Source organism: the organism of the source record quoted next (assembly GCF_019968985.1).
Source record: "MAG: Porospora cf. gigantea B chromosome Unknown PgB_NODE_3_length_148095_cov_126.465, whole genome shotgun sequence".
NCBI classification, from domain to species: Eukaryota; Apicomplexa; class Conoidasida; order Eugregarinorida; family Porosporidae; genus Porospora; species Porospora cf. gigantea B.
Genome location: NW_027178988.1, coordinates 96,061 through 114,137, shown reverse-complemented (window position 1 = coordinate 114,137; position 18,077 = coordinate 96,061). Strand labels below are relative to the sequence as shown.

The window sequence follows — 18,077 nt, the reverse complement described above, 5'->3', positions numbered from 1 at the left end:
ATTCAGTGTGTACCTAGGGCCCAGTGAGCCCGTGCCGTTGGTCTCGCGACGTATTGTGGACTTTCAAAATGGACATGGTCTGAATTCGGCAAATGTCCCCTCCAGTCGGATTCACCTGTGCTGCGCTCGGACTCGCTTTCTGCGTTGCGCAGAGCTCCCGAGTCATTCCGGATCATCCACTGACCTGGGCTCAGGCCCTCATGTTTCTCCTTGGTTCGTTGTGTCTCGCTGGCGGCCTGTTGTCTGCCGTGGGACCACCTGAAGTCATCTACGTCCCACGAGCTAGCAAGGCTGCCGAATGGAGTACCCGGTTCAGCCGCCCTGGGTACGAGCCGCTGACGTCGCGCTACGAAGACCTCAACAAGAGCTAGTTGGACGATTCAGTGCATGAAGTACAACCACAGAGTATACAAGCCCACTCCAGACACGTGCCGCATGTATGTACTTCTTTGAATTTCCCGCCGCACTTGGAGCACTGTGAAAGTCGAGGCGCAGTGCTGGTCTCCGTGGAGGCCTCGGATACCAGAAGCGTCGGACGATCGTCGAACTGCACGCGTTTGTTGGAGCCAGCAGGCGCGCGCTCTGTGTGTGGCACTTGCCGCAGCGTCTGCAGCCGCCTCTCAGAGATCGGGACGACAACTGCCCGAGGGTTCTCAACAACGGTGGCAGGGTGTTTTGGCGCCGACATGGGGGTTTCCAACGACTGCGTGGATGTCGAAAGCGAAAGCAACCCAAAAGATGCGTTGGTGCCGTCTGTGGTAAATACGGGAACCAACGACCTCTCATCGCCAACTTGGTAAGGCTCCGTGACCCCTAAGCACCGTTTAGAATGGACTTCCAGTCTCACTGTGGAAGGCGTAGCAGGCACTGAGAGATCTTCAGACCACTCGCATGTGTACCCACATGCCGTGGACGTCACTGGACGCCAGCAGGTACGTGCCACCGTGTTTCCTCGAGCCACCACACGCACCTGCAGCTTCCCAGTTGGACAGCGAATGTGGTGTAGGCTGTTGATACGAAAAGTGGTCAACGGTACAGTCACCGGAGCTGCCCGCCGTATAGGAATCGCAGAGGCCAGCGCCGCAGTCCATACAGGTCGTCCGCTGTCAGCTGGCTCGTGGGACAAGATCCGCAAGGCGTGCGGCGTCGTTGCGAACGCCAGCTCCAGCCTGACATCGAGATACTCTCCAACGCTCGGAAAGGGTGTTCCGGACAAACTGGCACGGGTGGCGTTCGCCCAGTCAGACCATGACGCTCCGTCTACACCCTCATCTTGTGCCAAGTTGAAGGCGGCTGCCACTAGAGCAGACGTGAGGAGGCCCCCAGTCCGCTCGTGTTCGACCGCTGGAGAGCCGTACGCGTAGCGGAAAACGAAAACAGAGTGCTGCTCCAGCGAGCAGTCGTCTGCCACCGCAGGAGATGCCGTTTCGTAGGGCAGCGCTCTGGCCGCCCACGGAGACGAAAACATGGCAGGATTCCATTGGCTGCGTTACAGCACAGTAAACCGCTTACCCTTTGCATGACTGTCTCCGTCCACCAGGAGTCCTCTCTACACGCGGGGCTCTGCGGCGGTCTAATATCAGCCTCGCGGGCAACGGTACGAACGAGTCGCTGAATTGGGTGTCGAAAAAGCAGGCAACCTGCGTCCCGCCACCTGCACGTGAGAGGAGGCGGTTGAATTCTGCAGCGGACAACAACTGCAGATCTTGCGTGACGAGAGACTGAGCATTGAGCTTGGGGAAGCCCGTAATTGGAGCAGGTACGCCGGATTCTGTGCTCATTCCTGCAAAGTAAAACAACAGAATGTCTCCTGCCTGTGAATCGGAGACCAGCCACTCAAGTCCCTCGAGGAGGTTGTGCTTCGTTGGGGGTCGCCCAACAACGTTGCCATCGTTGTCCGCCTCGACGAAAAGTTTAAAGTCTGTTGAGCAGAAGTCAAAGTACCGCGTAAGGAGCAACTGAAATCGCAGGGCATCCAGGCACCCCGCACTCAACCGCCAGCCAGCTGACCGGTGGTCAATTCCAACCAGAACAGCGCGACGGCGCGGCAGCGTTCGTGCCGTCGCCGAGCAGGCCGTCGGAGCCGCTTCCTGGACGCGTGTAGGGCGACGTGGTGAGTCGCGAAAACTGCTGTGCGGGGCACCGAGCACAGTGCTACGTGGTGGGACGGACACGTCAGGCGAGACTGAGAGCTGTGGCCCTCTGAAGGGGTCGGGACGGGCAATCTGAGGGTGTCTTTCCTCAAGCCAGTTCGGAGAGAACAAGTCTATCCACCCCATTTGAGCACGAAAACGCCATTTGATCACGAAAACGTTCATCTGGGGGTCAATTTGCATGAGCCCAATATTCCCATAACCGTATTAGATGTCTCTCTTTGTCTTAAGGTGTGTCATTTTCTCCCTTGCAACCTGCTTGACCACCTGCTGGTTCTATGGGTGGCCTCACACAACATACCTTCTTCTGAGGGCGCGGGCCTTCTGCTGGCTTTGCGCAGATGAAGTGGACCGATGTAGAGATCCACTCCCTCCCGATCTCCCCTATTTCTTACCATGTCGGGCACAGAACACGGCTATCCAAACGCTGTTCACCGTGGCTACGTCCACGGAGTACGCACTATCTATCCTTCCGGGTACCGTTTACGACAACGTCGGCGTGCAAGCTTGCGGGGCGATCGGCATTTTCCTCTTCATTGCGGGTTGGACGACTCTGACGGTGAGCTCGGCGCAGCTGCCGCTATACACTGTAGCCTTCTTCTTGTTTGGCCACGGGGTTAACTATGTTTCTTTAGGATGTCTCTCCCTCAGCGAGTATACGACTAATCATGTCTACATGACGATGAGCCTTTCATTGGCGTCGCAGCAGCTGGCCGCCGCGATTCCTCCGATTCTATGGAATGTGGTTCTCGCTTTTCCCGATACTTCTATGCGCTCTGTATTGTCGTGGTACTGGCTCTGGACTGCCCTGCCTGTGGGATTGCTTTTCGTGATCTTTCTGCCATCCCAGAGACAAATTGTGCCCCTCACACCCTCCGTCAAGACTGAAGCTCTCTCCAATCTTATCGCACCGAAGTCTGGAAGTTTTTGGCAGCTGATTCAAGACCCAGGATACCAGGTGTTCGTAGTTTGGTACGCATCAACCAACATGGCTGTGAACTCCGCCGTCACCAACATGGTGGACGTGATGGGAGAGGACGTGGCGAGTTATTTCGGGCTCGTCTCTTGGGTTCCCGTGGGTCCGCTGCTGGGGCTAATGAACGACTACGTGAATTCTATCTGGTCGCTGTGGGGCGTCACTGTGTTGCACACATTCGTTCTGACATCGTTCCTTCTGGAGGAACGGATGGTTCACTATTTGGCCGTCAGCGTGATTGCATGCAGCCTCGGCTACATCCATGCGCTCAAAGTGTATTATGTCAACGAGAACTACGCCAAAGAGCACTTGGGTAAGCTCGTAGGTTTCGCGTCCTTCGTGAGCGGAGCGCTTCAGCTGCTTAACATAGCCGTCGCTCATTCCCAGATTCCGATCAAGATGGAGTTTGGGTTCTGGGTCATTTTCTCGGCTGCGCAGTTTCTAATGCTGTGGTTCCTTCATCAAGATTACCTCGAGTCTGTGCGAGAGACCAAAAGCGTAGTTTCGATTGTGCTCGGCGATTCAAAGAAGTCCTATGGGTTTTAATATAAAGGACAGCACGAGCAGTGCCCCGACCGCACCGCTTCAGTGATTGGCAGGTCATTTATGTAGTACCTTGGCACGGACTCGTAAAGCGATTCATCCAGCAGCGAACTGACGCTGTGGCGTGTGTCTGGCTTGGGCACCTCTGGCACTGGCGCCTGCGTCCAGTGCACAGCCTCCTCGGAAGCCCCCGTCTTTAATCGTGTCGAGGTGGCAACACGAGGCTTCGCAGCCTTTCTTGTCTGGACATCAGCGATTACTTCATCTGATTCAATTGTACACGCACGCACAAGTCTCGTTCTGCGTGCGCAATCCACGACAATCTCACTGTGAGGGCATGTCCAAAAATCACTAAATATGAGATGTTAATGGTTCAACATTCAATCGAGTGAGAAAATCCACCCCCTTCGAACTCTTCATTCCGCTCCTCAGGTGGGTGACACCCTCCAGTGCGAACTTTACGTACTGCTCCACCCGGCGCAGAGCATTCAAACGAGCTTCAACATCGTCTTGAGCTAGGTCGAATGCGAAGTGCTCCACGAGTGCCTCATCATCGCAGGCGCGCCCAGAGTCACACAGCAGTGTGTCCTGCAGGGTTGTTTCGAGCTCGCTTTCACAGGACACCTGGAATTTCGCCTCGTTCGCCAGGTGCTCACTCTTGTCTTTGATGTCCTTGACGAAGTGCATATACAGTTTTGTGGTCAAGGGGGTACCAAGCAGTGTTTTCACCACCCAAAATTGAATTCGCACCTCCTCGTAGATTGCGTCGTGGGAGATGTTGCCAGTCAGTTGTCTGGCGTAGATGTCGGCATTGCCCAGCTTTTTCTTGCGACTGGCAAGGCCGTCTCGAACGCATTCGGTCACTTCCGACATCATGTTGGTGGAGAGGAAATCGGATTCAAATTGTCGGCAACCGTCGAAGATATCTTCAATCTGTTCGAAGTGAACCGCGTGCGTTTGTTCGAATATAAGATCCCTCATTGCATCGGCGCAGGTGAGAGCCCGCTTGCGACAATGCTCTTCTAGCGCCTCATTGATGTCCTCCATAAACCGAGGACTTCCGACCAACATGCTTAGACAGGGGGAGAGGTCGCCGTTGAGTACTCTTCGCCTTACCTCGGCCAGACCCGCTCGCAGAATGCGCCTTAGAGCTACAGACGTGGCGCACGCTGCAAGGCGAGAGAGGTGGAGGAGCCCTCCACGCACGTTAGCTTGTAGTAGATCGGCCACAAGCGGCTCCCAGTCAGCCTTGTCCACCACATGCCGGACCGAGCGCATCATCTGCAACAAAACGTTCGATGACACGCGGCGGTCTGGCTCGAGGTAACGAATGTGGAACTTCAACCAACGACCCAAATGAGTCAGACTTAGCTGGTTCAGCAGCTTTGTTTCAGAAAAATCTCCGGCGATGCGCAGATAGGAAGACCCGCTCTGCCAAGGGGACTCCGTACTGCTTACCTCGACGAAGAGGTCTGACAGTGGAACTTGCTCTACATCGCCAGTGACCTCCTGCGCCGAAGCCAGGCATTCCCCCGCCAGGACCACTACGGAGGCCTGGGCAATGTGGATTGTCATACTGTCTTGCGAGGCGTGGCCGAACACAGCTGGGGGGGGACTGTTGTTGGGAGCCGGCTGGAGGTTGGCGATGCTGTTCACTTCCACTGGCACCACGCCCACCCATCCGTCAGGCCGCAGGGTTCGCCTCCAACACCTTTGGTGTGCTGGAGGCAGGGAGCTGGGGCGTGCGATGTGCGTCAAAGGCACCACAACCGCGAGGCGGTCTTTGTCAGTCATTCGAACTTGCAACTGCGTCTTTACAGAGCCATTTTGGGTAGTCTGGAAGAACATGGCGACCTCACACTGGGATGTGTTCTCCCCGGCGCCACATCTCTTAATAAATCCAAGAGTGCTCGACTTCTGCGAGGATAGTGAGTAGCGAACAAGTTGACCCGGTTGGAAGAAGCCCAGCGGCTCTGGCGCGGGCTTCTCTGCTGTGAATGCTCTCGCCGCCTCGCTGTGCATTTGATCTTCCTGCTGCGTCTTCAAGAGTCGCGTCCTCTCCGCCTGGGCGTTCTCAAAGAGGTTCTGCATTAATCGAACTCCTGTCACTCACCACAGTTTGCTCTTGTATTTTTGAAAGAAACTCGGGATCGTACAGCGTCTCCTTCGGAAAGAGCTCTAGTGCGAGCTGGTGACCCTCAGTAAGGTTATCGTGCAGATTACCCCCATACTGCGCTAAAAACTCGTCTCCGTTACCAGCTAGCCGAAGGATCATGTAGTTTCCGGTTACAAGATCCGTGACGGTCTGAAGCAACTCTCGCACGAACAGCCTAATGGCCTCCCGTACAGATTGAGGACTCTTGCTTCGCGCGCGTCTGGAGAGCCGCTCGATTTCCTTCTCGATTTCGTTCCTCTTCTTGACCAGTCTTCGTTCTAACAAGGTGATCTGCTCACTCAACAGAGATTGGAACTTCACGTTGAGACTTGTCTTGAAGTGATCGATGTCAAAAAACTGCCTCAAGTCCCTTCGGACCTCTTGACTGCGCGAGTACTCGAAATCCTTAGTCAGCGCTGATAAGCAGCTACGCTGTGCTAATCGGATTTGATTGAGCATTTCGGCTTTCTTAAGCTGAAAGTTCTTGGACTCCTTGGTAGACATCGACAACGAGAACAATTCAAGCAGGTGCAGTGGTAACCGAGTACCGTACTGGTCTTTGACAGCGCGATTTCGCACGCGGAGGACCAGCTCGTCTTGAGTTTTGATGTCGTTTTTCTCGGCAGTCAGAAAGTCGCGAGCACGAGTACCAACAACGAGCGTCTGTTTTGGACTCAGACCCAACCCAACCGGGGCAGGGCTGATGATAAACTCCCGCAGACTCCACGGCCAATTAGCAGGATCGTCGCTGGCCTTCTTTACGAGGATGTACAGGTCATTGGGGTTGTTGCTGACGTACGTCCTCACCACGTTGCGTGTAACCTCGGCGCCGTCCTTGGAGTCGTCCTTGATGCCAGGAAGATCCACGAATACGGCGTGCACTCCATCTGGAACCACAATCTCCAAGTCGAGCTCCTCTGCTGTGATCTTATCACCCTGTTTTATCATCACGTCCGACATGAAGTGCTGCAGGCTGTCAATGCTCATGTGCTGGCCTTTGCACATGGCACTTGGTCGAGCCCGGTCTTCGTTACCCTGAGGAGGCCTCAACATGATTACCACTGGCATCTTGGTGCCCGTTGTGGTAGATGAGTAGCCGATTGGTCCACCCATGATGAAGTCCAGAAGCGTAGTCTTTCCCATTGACTGCTGCCCAAAAACTACCAAGCGAGGGATCTCGGCTTCCAGACCTCCTAACTTCAGAAGCTGGAAGCACTTCTGGTATACAGCGTTGCAGTCCTTGACATTCTGTATCTCCTCCAGGTGCTGTTGGGCTCTATCGAGTTTCTGCGGGTGGATATCCTCCAACTCCTCTACACGCGACACAGGGAGTTGACGCATAGGTCCTATTCCTCAATTTCTCGAAGATGGACGTCACACCTATTCCTTAATTTTCTTTTGATGGACCGCCACACCTCGCCAGGCTACTCGATAGTGAGGTGGGGCCGCTTCCACCGGCGTTACACGGTTTCCGTTAACTGCTTCACATGGTTCATTCTAGGCGTCCATACGTTCATTCCGGTGTTTCTGACGATAGAGCCACCACGCTTTCCAGTTTGTGTTCCTACGAGAGAGCTAAGCAATGACTTACCAGGCCTAAATGGAAAGGCGCGCCCGAATCCGCTCATCCCAGCGGCTGACACGTAAGCTCTGGCTTTCAGGCCTCTAACCGCGCCACAGATTCGACCGGGCTCACTGTGATCCCTGGACGCCACTCGACGTTCACCAGTGTTCGGTGCCGTATCACTATTACAGTCCGAATCTCTCGGTGGTGTCCCAATTCAACGTCCCACATAGTCACTGCGAGTTTTCCCCCTTCAAGAACGTCTCTTGGACCGAGTCCGCATTTTTCTTGGGCTTCCTTCTCGGAGTCGTGATCATAGGCCAACTGTGCGATCGGCTCGGGAGGCAGAAGGCCATTCTCCTTTCGGTCACCCTCATCACCGTAGCGGGACTATGGTCCGCGCTAGCCATGGGAATTTTGTCTTTCGGACTGTCTCGCCTAGTCGACGGATTCGGTGTTGGAGGTGCGGGCATTGCGGTGTTCATTCTGATGAGTGAAACGACAGACACGCACCACCGTCAAGTGGTGAGTGCTGCGCAGTCGGTGGCTTTTGCGGTGGGCGCGGTGTACACGGCTGTCCTTGCCTCATTCATTCCTGCTTGGCGGTACCTGATTCTCGCTTCAAATGCCCCGTGCTGGCTGGTATTTCTGGCCTTTTGGGCGTCCGGCGTATTTGTCGAGTCCCCACGATGGCTCATAGCCACAGGAAGCCATTCCAAGGCGTTGGCTGTCTTCCGACTCATCGCGGACATGGAAGGAGAACCTCTTCCTGAATGGGTCACACCCGTGACAGTGGATGCGTTCGCTAGTATGCTGGACGCTTCCAAGAAGGAGGGCTGCGTCGAGACCATTCCCATTCTTGAAGACGAACTGGACGAAATGCAAGAGCTAGTTGTGTCTGACGACGTCTCCAGCGTACCGATTCGAGTACGAAAGGACCGTGCCGTCCATATTCTTTACAAGAAGCCCTTCAGAAGGTGGTCCTACGTGCTGTTCGCGATGTGGTTCAGTGCGAGTCTGACGTACTATGGCGTGATGTTGGATACGCGTCACTTGGCGGAAGCCTCTTCGTGGGAAGCGCGCTACGTGCTCAAGGACGACTTGCCTCCGGTTGACGCTCGCTTGCTTTCCCAGTACGCATTTGACAGGGGCTTAGGAGAGGAGGCTCCAAAGCCAGTGGATCTGGAGGATGCACCTCCTGAGAAGCCTTGGCAAGCAACTCCTGATTCGCCAGCGGATGCAGCTCCCGAGAAGCCTTTGCCAGCGGAGGCAGCTCCCGAGAAGCCTTTGCCAGCGGAGGCAGCTCCCGAGAAGCCTTTGCCCGGAGGCACCGAGTTGTTTGGGCGTGCTTCGGCCACGAATCTACTCTCCGCCCAGTTTCAGAAGAATCACGTGCTGAGCAGCTATTTCGAATCTGTGCGGACCCTGGCCTTCACGCTGTCGCTCTCGTTTCTGCTTGAGATCCCTTGTAACATCCTGGTGGTGTGGCTCACCGGACAGCCATGGGCGAAACGGAAAGGTACCGCGGTCGGGTGTCTATTCGTGGCCGCTTTCTTCTGCTTCTTTGCCTTCTGTCTGCGCAGCCGCACCTTTATCCCTTCTAGGTTCGTGATCGCCTTGACCAACTCGTTGGCAAACTTCGCTCGACTTGCCGCGGGTGGTGCCTACACTTCTTTGTATTTGATTTCGGCGGAACTATTTCCGACGACCATCAGGTCAGCTGCTGTGGGACTGTGTTCGATGTGGGCGCGAATCTCAGCCATGCTCTCGCCTCAGATTGTCGAGATTCTGGAAGGAGCTAGGCCCGGAGGGCCGCTTCTTATCTTCGCTGTGGCTTCTTTCCTTGCTGCGTTGACGGCTGTGTGTGTAGGTCGCTGACGCCATTTCTATTCAGACGCTACCCGAGACTTTCGAGGGCCCTATTTTCGACAACGTCCAGCAATTGCAGGCTCACGACGCTGCTTTTCAGCAGAAGCCAAAGGAATCATTTTGGGATAAGTGGTTCCACGGAGGGCATGTAGCTAGGTTTTTCATTCGACCGCACGCTGAACCACTTGACACCCGAAGTCCCTTCGCAGACCTTCCGGAAGAGGAAGCTCCGCTCGAGTGGCAGTTGCATGAAGACTCCGAGGAAATAGCGTCGCTTGACTTCCACGTCCCTCTCTCGAGGGCCGCGGAGGTTGAGTTGACCTAGAAGCTATGGCCTCAGCATTCGTCGCAGCGAAAACAAATACACACCGTAGTCCGCGGCAACCGCGAAGATCTTGTCCTCGTATGCCTGCCGTAGGTTAGGACCTGGCGGGGCGAACTCTCCTCGCGGCCCCTCTGTGAACACCCACTCGCGCAGCGAGGCGGACGTCGCCATCTGCGCTTCCATGGCGTCGAAGTATAGCCTGTCATGATTCACGTCTATGTGCTTCAGCAGGACATTGAGTGTGCAACGAAAGGTGAGCGGACTCAGCGAGAGGTGAGTGACCAGGCCCTCGCGACTCCACAGAGCAAGGGTGCCGTCGGCGCTGAGTGTAAACAACACCTTACTGTCGTCTGAGTCAATAGCCAAGACATCACTGCCAAAGGGAACCTTGCGAGTCCAGAGTTCCACCCCGGTGTGGTAGTTATGGACAGACAGCTTGCATGAATTCTCTACGAACACCACATGTTCATGGCCCCAAAACTGAAAAAGATGGCACTGATTCTGATGCTTGCCAATTTTTAGTTGGTAAAGCAGCTGAGGCACATCGGACCATCGAGGTTCTTCCTTGCACATTGGCACGCCCAGCACGTCGAGTTGGCGATCCTTCCCTCCGAAGTGACTAAATACGAGCACCTCTTTTCCATTGAAGTCGCAGGGTACGAAGTCCTTGCATTGGATGCGCATCGAGCACATGTACTGCTTCTGTTCCACCAAGTCCACGAAGACGCATATACCGTCGGATCCCACCAGCACCACTCCAGAACCCGCGCGCCCTAGAACGTACTCCAAGTTGCAGGTCACCCGCCGGTCAAAATCAAACCCCTTCTGCATTTTGGGGCCGTAGCGACCATAGGCCCTCAAGGACTGGTTTCCGATTACAGTTATCACCTCGCTGTCGGTGGTGTGAATTTGTCGCACGCTGCCGTCTGAGTGGGCGGCATACAGCATATGCCTGAAGGCTGGAGGAGGACACAGCAGAGGGGAGTCTCTTTGGAGGGTCTGGGGATGGCCGGGCTTTTCGCCTGTCGCCTCGTTTCGATGTGTAGCGTTGTGGTGGAGATGTCCCTCACCGGAGGCAGACAGAATCTTCGATTCCAAATTGTCGGCCGCCCAACACTTGGGGATTCGTGCCAGGGGAGGACATGTCTGGAAGAGAGCTCCAATGACACGTCCAAACGTGGTCCCAACAAAAACGCCTCCCGCGTCAATGGTGAGCGCCTGGATATAGTCACCAGATGCGACGTCGATCAGCTTGCACACACCACCACAGTACGCCTGCTGATTAAATGTGCTCGCCCAAGTCATTGGGAATAGAAATTTGGCCTTTGGAGGCACGTCACAGCGAACTCAGCAGTCACGTCGTTGCGTCCCGCAAGCAGTGCACACTGACCACATAAGACCTCCATAGCTTCTATGAGCTTCGCCCTTTCTTTTAGCTTGGGTAGTGACCAAACACCCTCTCGATAACGCCAACACAGTAAACAGCGTTCAGTGGTCGCACGGGCCTCGCATCTAGACAGAGCGTTGACGACAGCGTGGACAGCGCCGCTACTCAGGGTCTCAGACACATATCGTTCGACAAGCCCACCTAGAGATGCGGTCTCGCTCTCTGTCTTTTCTTTGCGCGGCCACGGCGCGAGCTTATGGTTGGCAAACTCCTGCACCTCGTCCCGAGAAACTCCCCGCAGAGGGACGGTGAACATCTTCGGGCCCCACCGAAGTCCGTGAGCCAGCGCGACATGCGCACCTCCCCCTTGTACCAAATCACTCAGGGCTCTGTATGTCAGGCTATCATTATTGAACCCAAGCAGAACGTGGCCAGGAATCTGGGCCAGATGCCGGGAGACGAGAATGCTCCGCAGCACGCGTCTGGACTCTGGATCCAACGCCTTCCACAGGTCCATGTCCACATCCACACGCTCAACACGCAGCTCGATTTTGTCAGGTGGGGTTGGGGCCTGGGTGGGACCGACGCAGACAGTCACAACGCTGAGTTCCGATGAGAGCTGGAAGGCTCGGACGTAATCCATTCGGTCGGGACGGGGCTGGGGTTCGCGACTCCACTGACGCACTCCGGCTTTGCAGCGAGCTGCTTCTCGTTCCTGCAGCGCTAGAAACAACAGCAGGCAGCACGACTGGCTCCCATCATAGGCTATAACTACGTCGTCCTGCGCCCAGTCCAAAGCAGTTGTCTGCGACTTGAATTGGCCCCAAATGAGCCTCTCGAAGCATTCTAGGCAGGAGTTCACTCTGACCCTTACGACTGCCGATTCGTCGCAGCGGTAGCACTTGTCCATAAAAAATTCGGAAATGCAATGTCGTACATGCTCCCTCACCTCCACAGCGGCTGGGCTGTTGACCAGGCCATACTAGCCGAGGAAGAACGAGTCGTCGCAGTACGGTTCGGACAAGACCATGACCCAAGTTGCATGCGCATGGATGAGACTCTCTTCAAAGTCGCGGATGAGGTGAAGAACTTCGCAGTCATCTACCTCGTTGACGTTCGGGAAGTGCCAGATTTCAACACCATGTACGAGCTTTTCGACCCCTGCACCTTGATGTTCTTCTACCGGAACAAGCACATGATGATCGACTTGGGAACCGGCAACAACAACAAGGTCAACTGGCCTATAACCAATGCACAGGAGATGGTGGACATCATTGAGACGATCTACCGAGGCGGGCGAAAGGGACGAGGGCTGGTTGTCAGTCCTAAGGATTACTCAACCAAATATAGGTACTGAAACTAAAACACTAAATCATCATCCTCTAGGGAGACGGCATGCTTTGCGGGCTTGTGGCCGACTTTCGCCTTGGCAGCCTGCGCTTCTTCTTCTTCGGCTTTCTCGCGCTTCTTCTCCTGGATCTTTTTTAGACGGAAGAACTCTTCACGTTCCATCTCGTCCAGCTCCTTCACAATGTAGTGCACGTCTTTCTCGAGCCGTGGGACGACCACGTTATCCAGCGCGTTAACTCGACGATTAGTCATTCGAATTTCCTGGTCAAGGGTCTGCGTCAATGCGAGATGTCAAACCCACAAAGAATTCAGTTTGCAGCGTTGCAAGCCTAATAAGCAATGTCAGCGCTCTCAAATACTGGTCGCGGGCCTGTTGAATCACTTGACCACCGGCTGACACTCCGACCATGCCCATGACGTCGACGGTTGGGTCAACGTGAACCGTGTAAATCGGCAAAGATACACCGGCGACGTTTTCGTTCCTGACGTCCAAAGTCACTGCTGGTCGACGTACATTCTCCATAATATGCGATCGGAAGTCAGTCTGTGTAGACCAGTCCGCCTTTGCGAGGGAATATGTGGCCTCTTTCATGACGTCACCCATTTCGCGCTTGACACGTACTATCTCCATCAACATACCCCGAAACCGAGCATTCAACGCATCGGCCTTCTTTTTGAGAAGCGAGTGTCCTTGGACTGCAGCCTTTTTCTTCTGCTGCAGCGTCTGCAGCATCATCCGCGAGGGGGTTGGAGCAGCGTTGGTAGCTGACATCTGTGAAGATGATAATATCGGCTAAATTCGGCCGCGAACGGGACATGGCAGCATCTGTGCTCACTACAATACCACTTGACAGCGTACTGAAATTTATTCAGATTTACGATGGACGCGCCACTAAGTGCGCGGCATTCTGTGAGCCCAAAGCTGCGGGGTTTGGTGGATTTTTTCGAGCGCTCTCCCCGGGGAACGGCTCACACCTCCCGCAGGCTTCTCAATCCAAAGGATCACAGTATTGAGTTGATTGGCATGGAGTCGGCTCGATCTCTGGACTGCGCCCCGGAGACGCTGGGGAGCACCCGGCTGCCTACGAGTGAGGGGAGTGTGGAGAGCTCCGACGACTGCAGCTTTGTCAGGTTGGTTTCTGGACGCCACCCTGTCCCCCGTTTGAAGCTGCCACAGGGAGCTAATACAGCTGACGGAATAATGTTTTGGTTGAACCACGGGGCCACCAAAGTGTTCACATACTCAACCTGGTTTTATCCTCCACTGAATCAGGACGAGGTGGAGAGGATTCAGGGTTCCAAGTGTGTGAAGTGTGCTCGGGATATTCCACCAGAAGGACTGATCACAGGTCTGGCGAATCAGGTATCCGAGTTACTTGGTTTTCGGCGCAAAGAAGAAGCTCACCGCCGTCTGTGCCACTTTACTGGCTTTTACTTCTGTTCGCGGTGCCACACAATGGCCACTCGGATCGTGCCGTCATATGTGATGCATTACGGAAGGGCGGAGCCGCTTCCGGTATGTGACGTTGCAGCCCGGTTTTTGTCGGAGAACACACACATTGGGGTCATGGATGCGGATGCCATGCATGGTGTGGCCCGCAGCGCTCGTCCCGACATCTGTCTATTACATAGGCTATCCGCCTTCCTAAGAAGGCTGAAAATGCACTTCGTAACTCTTGTCGAGGGTCACCGACCTGAAGTTCCAGCGTGCGCTCCACAGTTTGGCCAATCTCTGGAGCGGTTTCTCGTACCCTACTACCACATGCTACCTTACGACTGGCCTTCGCCACTGATCTCTGTACAGGAACTAGAATTGCTGGGCACGCCTTTTCTCAAGGCTCTGGAGGCCTTGGTGGCAAAGTGGTTCGATCATTGTTACAAGGTGAGGTCAAGGGAGTCAGCTCAGCAGCAATGTTCGCTGTGTCGTGTGCACGTGGCTCAGGATCGCAGGCTGAAGCTATCACGTCTCTCGAATTCTTAGCAACTCGGCCCGAGTCTGGTCCACTAGTTGTTGCTGTTCTGCTGTGACTTCCTTCAGGAGTTTAAGACTCTCCAGAAGCACTTCTTTGTTCTTGCGTTTGCGCTCTCTGCGAGACTCTCTTGTGGAGCGCTTTTCTGTAGTGACCTCCTGTGTCGTCTCCGGCTCCTTTGAGTGCTCGACTGGGACCTCGGGCTCTGCCGGGCCAAGAACAACCTCCGCCCTGCATATGGGACACAACGCCTGCTGGGAGAACCACGATCTGAGGCACTCTCGATGGAAAATATGCCCGCAAGAGAGAAGCTTGGATCCCACCGTTAGCAAGTCGCGGCAGATAATACACTTGTCAGCCTCCTCTAGCTGTTCCAAGGAGGGGTCCTCTAAGCGGTGCAAGCTGTTTTTGAGATCATTGTACTTCTTAAAGCTGATCGAGCGCGTGACCAGCGCATGCAGTGACTGGATAACGTCACCGACCAGGTAGAGAGGGAGGTTTCGCAGCGTCCCAGTGGAACTCACGAGCGTCACCGTGAAAAACACGAATGTCATCAGTGAGGATATTATTTTCTGAACCAGCTCTATAAGAAGTAGATGAGGATTTCGCTCAGGCCACTCAGTACTGGAGTCAGGTACGATGGCTAACTCCACAGCGTGAAGTGCGATCTGTGTTGGGCCTCCTCGCCTCGCTCACAGTTGCTAGATTCGCCAGAAGGTCCACGGCGCAGTTTGTCAGCTCAAACGCTACCCAAAGAACAAGACTTGATTTCAAGGACACCAGTCCGTATAGCAGCCAAAGGACCAAAAACACAGTCCCAGTTGCCGACGCCGTCAGTAGGAAGATCCGGTCCAGGTCCTCGGCGGTCTTTCCTTGGTCGGCCAAGGCGTCGGTCTTGAGCGACAGCACCAGCACCATCACTCTGAAAGAAGCCACTAGCGCTACGCTACGTACGAGCCACCGAGTCGTTGCGACCTCACCCTGAAGGGTGGGTGAAGAGAATATCAAGAATAGGCTGGTATCGAAAACGAAGTTCCTCGCGAAGTCGACGATCTGCTCACTTTCCAGCAGGCGCAACGGACCCACCAGAGAGACGAAAAATGTCTTAACTCCGTACAACGTGGCACTGATAAAGGCCACATACGCTGTCTGCATGGTGCCCGCGCCTGAAACTCACCGCGACGCAAACCTTACTTGAGGCGCAGGCGTCAAAAGCCACGAAAAGATCAGGAGACATGCAGCAGTGACGAGCGCTTAACCCCAAAAGCTGTGTCCACTAAGAAGGCGGCTCACTAAGGCATTGGATAGAAAGAATAGCGTTCGTAGGGAGACTAGATCCATTATTGCGTAAATACACTAGCAAAGCCCGTAACGCTTTTTTTGCGTAGTCTTCGGCTCTTGGCGATTTCTGAATGGGACTCGCGAGACGAGGCGACTTGCGTTCACCGGCCGATAGTGGGTCATAGGCGGCCAAGCAGGGAACTCGCCAGGGAAGCGCTCGGCGAACTGGTATCTGGGTTGAACGTCACCGGATCTCCAGAAATCAGGCTTCAGTTGCACTTCTGACGTCGTTACTTGAGCGGAATTGTGTGAGGCCTCCGATGTCGGCCCTTCGTGGCTTTCCTCAGGTTGCGGACTGACAACTGCAGAGTGGGTTGCTACGCTGGACTTGTCAGCGCTCAACGATGACTCCTCATTGAAATTGAGGCGCACACCATCAGTGGTTTCGACTTCATTGGACCAGGCTCGAACGGCAGGTAGGCCGGATATGCCGACCCAAATAGCGTTCAGACACGGGAAGGACTCGAACGGGTAGGCATTGACTAGGTCGCTTTGTCTCTGCAAGTCCTGTTTTCGAGCTTTCAGTGTTTCGCGTTGGTCCCTCCAGAAGTCGCCCACTGCATTCTGCCCTTCACTTAGTGGCGCTGATGGCGACCAGTGCTCCTCTATGGGCAGCGGCTGACTTTTTACTTCGACCTCGCTCTCTGTCTCGCCGTTTGGGGGGTCAGGAACCTTCGATAGCTGCGCATCCACAACGCAGATTTCACAGTTCAGCCATGCCTTAAACTCCTTGTGGATTCGGAAGTCGTCCCACAAGTTGCCCCACAGGAAAAAGTCGACCCAGCTGGGGACTCTTGCCAACGTGTATGGCCCGCCTCCACGCGCGAGCTGGATCTTCAACATACGCTCTAGGCATTGGAGGTAGACCAACCTAGAGCTCCAGTAGTTGTTGGTCTCAAAATCGCGGTGTTCGCTCTTCATACACTTGCCGATGTAAGTGCTCAGTTCCGCTCGCCAACAATCTAGGCTCTCAACGATCATGTCCGCGTAGGCGTCACGGAGGTGGTCCGCTCCGTATTCGCCAAGCTTCTTCGCCAGGTACCGAAGAATCGTCGTGGCCTCTCCCAGCGGCCTGTCATTGTGCCATAAGACCGGTAACGTGGCTGGCAGGCCCGCATTGACGAGTTCCAACTCTCGGCGATTCCATTCGTCTCGCTGCTCGCCCAAATACGGATAGGGCACGTGATGCAGCTGCTTGCCCTTCAGGAACATGAGAACGATGCCGCCTTTACCGAGGAAGCCGTCCATATCAAAGTACTCCAACTGGATCTTTCCTGTGTGACAAGGAGTCGCCGGCTTACCCGCATGAACCATTCGAACATGAACCACAGGATTTTCGCTGGTTGTAGTGACATCATCAACCGTAGTGGTGATCTCGGCCATCACTTCGGCTTCCTTACCCTCATTCATCCGTGGAATCACGTTAAAAAAACTCATTTGAAATTATCAGTCAGATCCGAATTTGCATGCAGATGAAATTTGCGGCACTGCTCACAGTGACCAGCGCCAAGCTCTGGCAATATAACTTTTCAGATCTCGGCACTATTCCTAAAGCTCGCGGCATCACGCTTGAGAAGTACATCAAGATTGACGATGATGACTTTTACTTGGTCCGCCCCGACCTTGACGATAATCAGTTCTACTTGATTCCAGTGCAGGACTTTCTCCAGGTAGGCGATGATTACAACTGGCTGGAAAAGTTGGGTGTGTCCTCGGAGGTTTACAGAGATAGTCTGGATCAGAAGCCTAGTTTGGCAACTTTGACCAGTAGCACATCCCCACACAGGGCAGTGTCCAACAGCACCAGTGCGATTACGGCACCGACGATGTTTATCAGCGATACGACGCCCAGAACCAGAGCACACCACGCAGCCTCCGACAGTCAAGCCACGCAGGCCGCTCGGGAACGGCTTTCAACTCCCTCCGTGGAGGCAGAGACCCCTGAGTCGTTACCCATACCGCCTCCCGCCGTTGTGGAGGATGAGTCCTCTAACACGGGAGTTATGGCATCTGTGAGCCAGCTGCCTTACATTCCAGGTTACCGCGTCGTGGCTCGCTGGTCTTTCGACGGAGTGCATTACCTCTGCATTCGCGACTGGAGCAATTCTCACGTGCTGCGCCTGGTGCGGCCGGAGGAGTACCTGCGCCGGCAACCCTACCATCCCATTCCTTCGGTGCTGCGCGTCCACACCCGCCTTCCGATAATCCTACTAGGAGAGCGGTTCCATGACGTATACTATGATCCTTCCAAGCTCAAACAGGCGACCCGACGGTTCCACCCTATTCACAAATCTGCTGATATGCGAACCTGGTTGGTTGTGGCCAAGCCAGCAAGGGTTGTGGGAGGTTTCTACGAGTTTATCCCTTCGGTGGCAGGTGTCCTGCGAGACGGCAGTCTGTTTGCGAGCGAGGTGCTGTTGATGGGTCGCGAGGGATCGTGATTT

At 54.8% G+C, this 18,077-nt stretch overlaps 10 protein-coding genes across 23 annotated transcripts; 4 read left to right on the top strand and 6 right to left on the bottom strand.

The window, feature by feature from the left end:
* Positions 1-367: 367 nt before the first annotated feature.
* On the bottom strand, positions 368-2,336 carry KVP17_000370 (uncharacterized protein; the record flags this gene model as incomplete). Of its 3 annotated transcripts, XM_068520865.1 has the most annotated exons (2): positions 368-1,484; positions 1,513-2,318. In XM_068520865.1, the coding sequence occupies 2 exons, from the start codon at positions 2,316-2,318 to the stop codon at positions 368-370; spliced, it is 1,923 nt and encodes a 640-aa protein (XP_068374577.1). The 3 variants fall into 3 exon arrangements, with proteins under 3 accessions (XP_068374577.1, XP_068374578.1, XP_068374576.1); XM_068520866.1 differs by lacking the exon at positions 1,513-2,318 and having other exon boundaries at positions 368-1,468; XM_068520864.1 differs by lacking the exon at positions 368-1,484 and having other exon boundaries at positions 1,509-2,336.
* A 28-nt stretch (positions 2,337-2,364) lies between these two features.
* On the top strand, positions 2,365-3,675 carry KVP17_000369 (uncharacterized protein; the record flags this gene model as incomplete). The annotated part of the gene is made up of 1 exon (XM_068520863.1): positions 2,365-3,675. The coding sequence occupies one exon, from the start codon at positions 2,365-2,367 to the stop codon at positions 3,673-3,675; it is 1,311 nt and encodes a 436-aa protein (XP_068374575.1).
* A 348-nt stretch (positions 3,676-4,023) lies between these two features.
* KVP17_000372 (uncharacterized protein) lies at positions 4,024-7,168 on the bottom strand (the record flags this gene model as incomplete). Of its 3 annotated transcripts, XM_068520889.1 has the most annotated exons (3): positions 4,024-5,103; positions 5,131-5,757; positions 5,786-7,168. In XM_068520889.1, the coding sequence occupies 3 exons, from the start codon at positions 7,166-7,168 to the stop codon at positions 4,024-4,026; spliced, it is 3,090 nt and encodes a 1,029-aa protein (XP_068374580.1). The 3 variants fall into 3 exon arrangements, with proteins under 3 accessions (XP_068374580.1, XP_068374582.1, XP_068374581.1); XM_068520891.1 differs by lacking the exon at positions 5,786-7,168 and having other exon boundaries at positions 4,024-5,694; XM_068520890.1 differs by lacking the exon at positions 4,024-5,103 and having other exon boundaries at positions 5,747-7,168.
* Positions 7,169-7,228: 60 nt separating this feature from the next.
* KVP17_000379 (uncharacterized protein) lies at positions 7,229-9,585 on the top strand (the record flags this gene model as incomplete). Of its 2 annotated transcripts, XM_068520913.1 has the most annotated exons (3): positions 7,229-7,470; positions 7,583-9,257; positions 9,286-9,585. In XM_068520913.1, 3 exons carry the CDS (start codon positions 7,229-7,231, stop codon positions 9,583-9,585), a joined length of 2,217 nt encoding a protein of 738 aa, XP_068374594.1. The 2 variants fall into 2 exon arrangements, with proteins under 2 accessions (XP_068374594.1, XP_068374593.1); XM_068520912.1 differs by lacking the exon at positions 7,229-7,470 and having other exon boundaries at positions 7,800-9,257.
* A 3-nt stretch (positions 9,586-9,588) lies between these two features.
* Positions 9,589-11,882, bottom strand: KVP17_000357 (uncharacterized protein; the record flags this gene model as incomplete). 3 transcript variants are annotated; one of them, XM_068520774.1, is made up of 2 exons in its annotated part: positions 9,589-10,863; positions 10,926-11,882. In XM_068520774.1, the coding sequence occupies 2 exons, from the start codon at positions 11,880-11,882 to the stop codon at positions 9,589-9,591; spliced, it is 2,232 nt and encodes a 743-aa protein (XP_068374543.1). The 3 variants fall into 3 exon arrangements, with proteins under 3 accessions (XP_068374543.1, XP_068374542.1, XP_068374541.1); XM_068520773.1 differs by lacking the exon at positions 10,926-11,882 and having other exon boundaries at positions 9,589-10,533; XM_068520772.1 differs by lacking the exon at positions 9,589-10,863 and having other exon boundaries at positions 10,887-11,882.
* A 27-nt stretch (positions 11,883-11,909) lies between these two features.
* On the top strand, positions 11,910-12,329 carry KVP17_000401 (uncharacterized protein; the record flags this gene model as incomplete). Of its 2 annotated transcripts, none has more annotated exons than XM_068521070.1 (1): positions 11,910-12,329. In XM_068521070.1, the coding sequence occupies one exon, from the start codon at positions 11,910-11,912 to the stop codon at positions 12,327-12,329; it is 420 nt and encodes a 139-aa protein (XP_068374632.1). The 2 variants fall into 2 exon arrangements, with proteins under 2 accessions (XP_068374632.1, XP_068374631.1); XM_068521069.1 differs by having other exon boundaries at positions 12,015-12,329.
* A 2-nt stretch (positions 12,330-12,331) lies between these two features.
* KVP17_000386 (uncharacterized protein) lies at positions 12,332-13,094 on the bottom strand (the record flags this gene model as incomplete). Of its 3 annotated transcripts, XM_068520961.1 has the most annotated exons (2): positions 12,332-12,595; positions 12,624-13,094. In XM_068520961.1, 2 exons carry the CDS (start codon positions 13,092-13,094, stop codon positions 12,332-12,334), a joined length of 735 nt encoding a protein of 244 aa, XP_068374606.1. The 3 variants fall into 3 exon arrangements, with proteins under 3 accessions (XP_068374606.1, XP_068374604.1, XP_068374605.1); XM_068520959.1 differs by lacking the exon at positions 12,624-13,094 and having other exon boundaries at positions 12,332-12,574; XM_068520960.1 differs by having other exon boundaries at positions 12,588-13,094.
* A 1,188-nt stretch (positions 13,095-14,282) lies between these two features.
* On the bottom strand, positions 14,283-15,529 carry KVP17_000347 (uncharacterized protein; the record flags this gene model as incomplete). 3 transcript variants are annotated; one of them, XM_068520669.1, is made up of 2 exons in its annotated part: positions 14,283-14,960; positions 14,989-15,447. In XM_068520669.1, the coding sequence occupies 2 exons, from the start codon at positions 15,445-15,447 to the stop codon at positions 14,283-14,285; spliced, it is 1,137 nt and encodes a 378-aa protein (XP_068374520.1). The 3 variants fall into 3 exon arrangements, with proteins under 3 accessions (XP_068374520.1, XP_068374519.1, XP_068374521.1); XM_068520670.1 differs by adding an exon at positions 15,487-15,529 and having other exon boundaries at positions 14,923-15,458; XM_068520668.1 differs by lacking the exon at positions 14,989-15,447 and having other exon boundaries at positions 14,283-14,846.
* A 119-nt stretch (positions 15,530-15,648) lies between these two features.
* KVP17_000367 (uncharacterized protein) lies at positions 15,649-17,070 on the bottom strand (the record flags this gene model as incomplete). Of its 2 annotated transcripts, none has more annotated exons than XM_068520854.1 (1): positions 15,649-17,070. In XM_068520854.1, the coding sequence occupies one exon, from the start codon at positions 17,068-17,070 to the stop codon at positions 15,649-15,651; it is 1,422 nt and encodes a 473-aa protein (XP_068374569.1). The 2 variants fall into 2 exon arrangements, with proteins under 2 accessions (XP_068374569.1, XP_068374568.1); XM_068520853.1 differs by having other exon boundaries at positions 15,649-17,043.
* Positions 17,071-17,099: 29 nt separating this feature from the next.
* Positions 17,100-18,074, top strand: KVP17_000373 (uncharacterized protein; the record flags this gene model as incomplete). Its single annotated transcript, XM_068520892.1, has 1 exon — positions 17,100-18,074. One exon carries the CDS (start codon positions 17,100-17,102, stop codon positions 18,072-18,074), a length of 975 nt encoding a protein of 324 aa, XP_068374583.1.
* Positions 18,075-18,077: the final 3 nt, after the last annotated feature.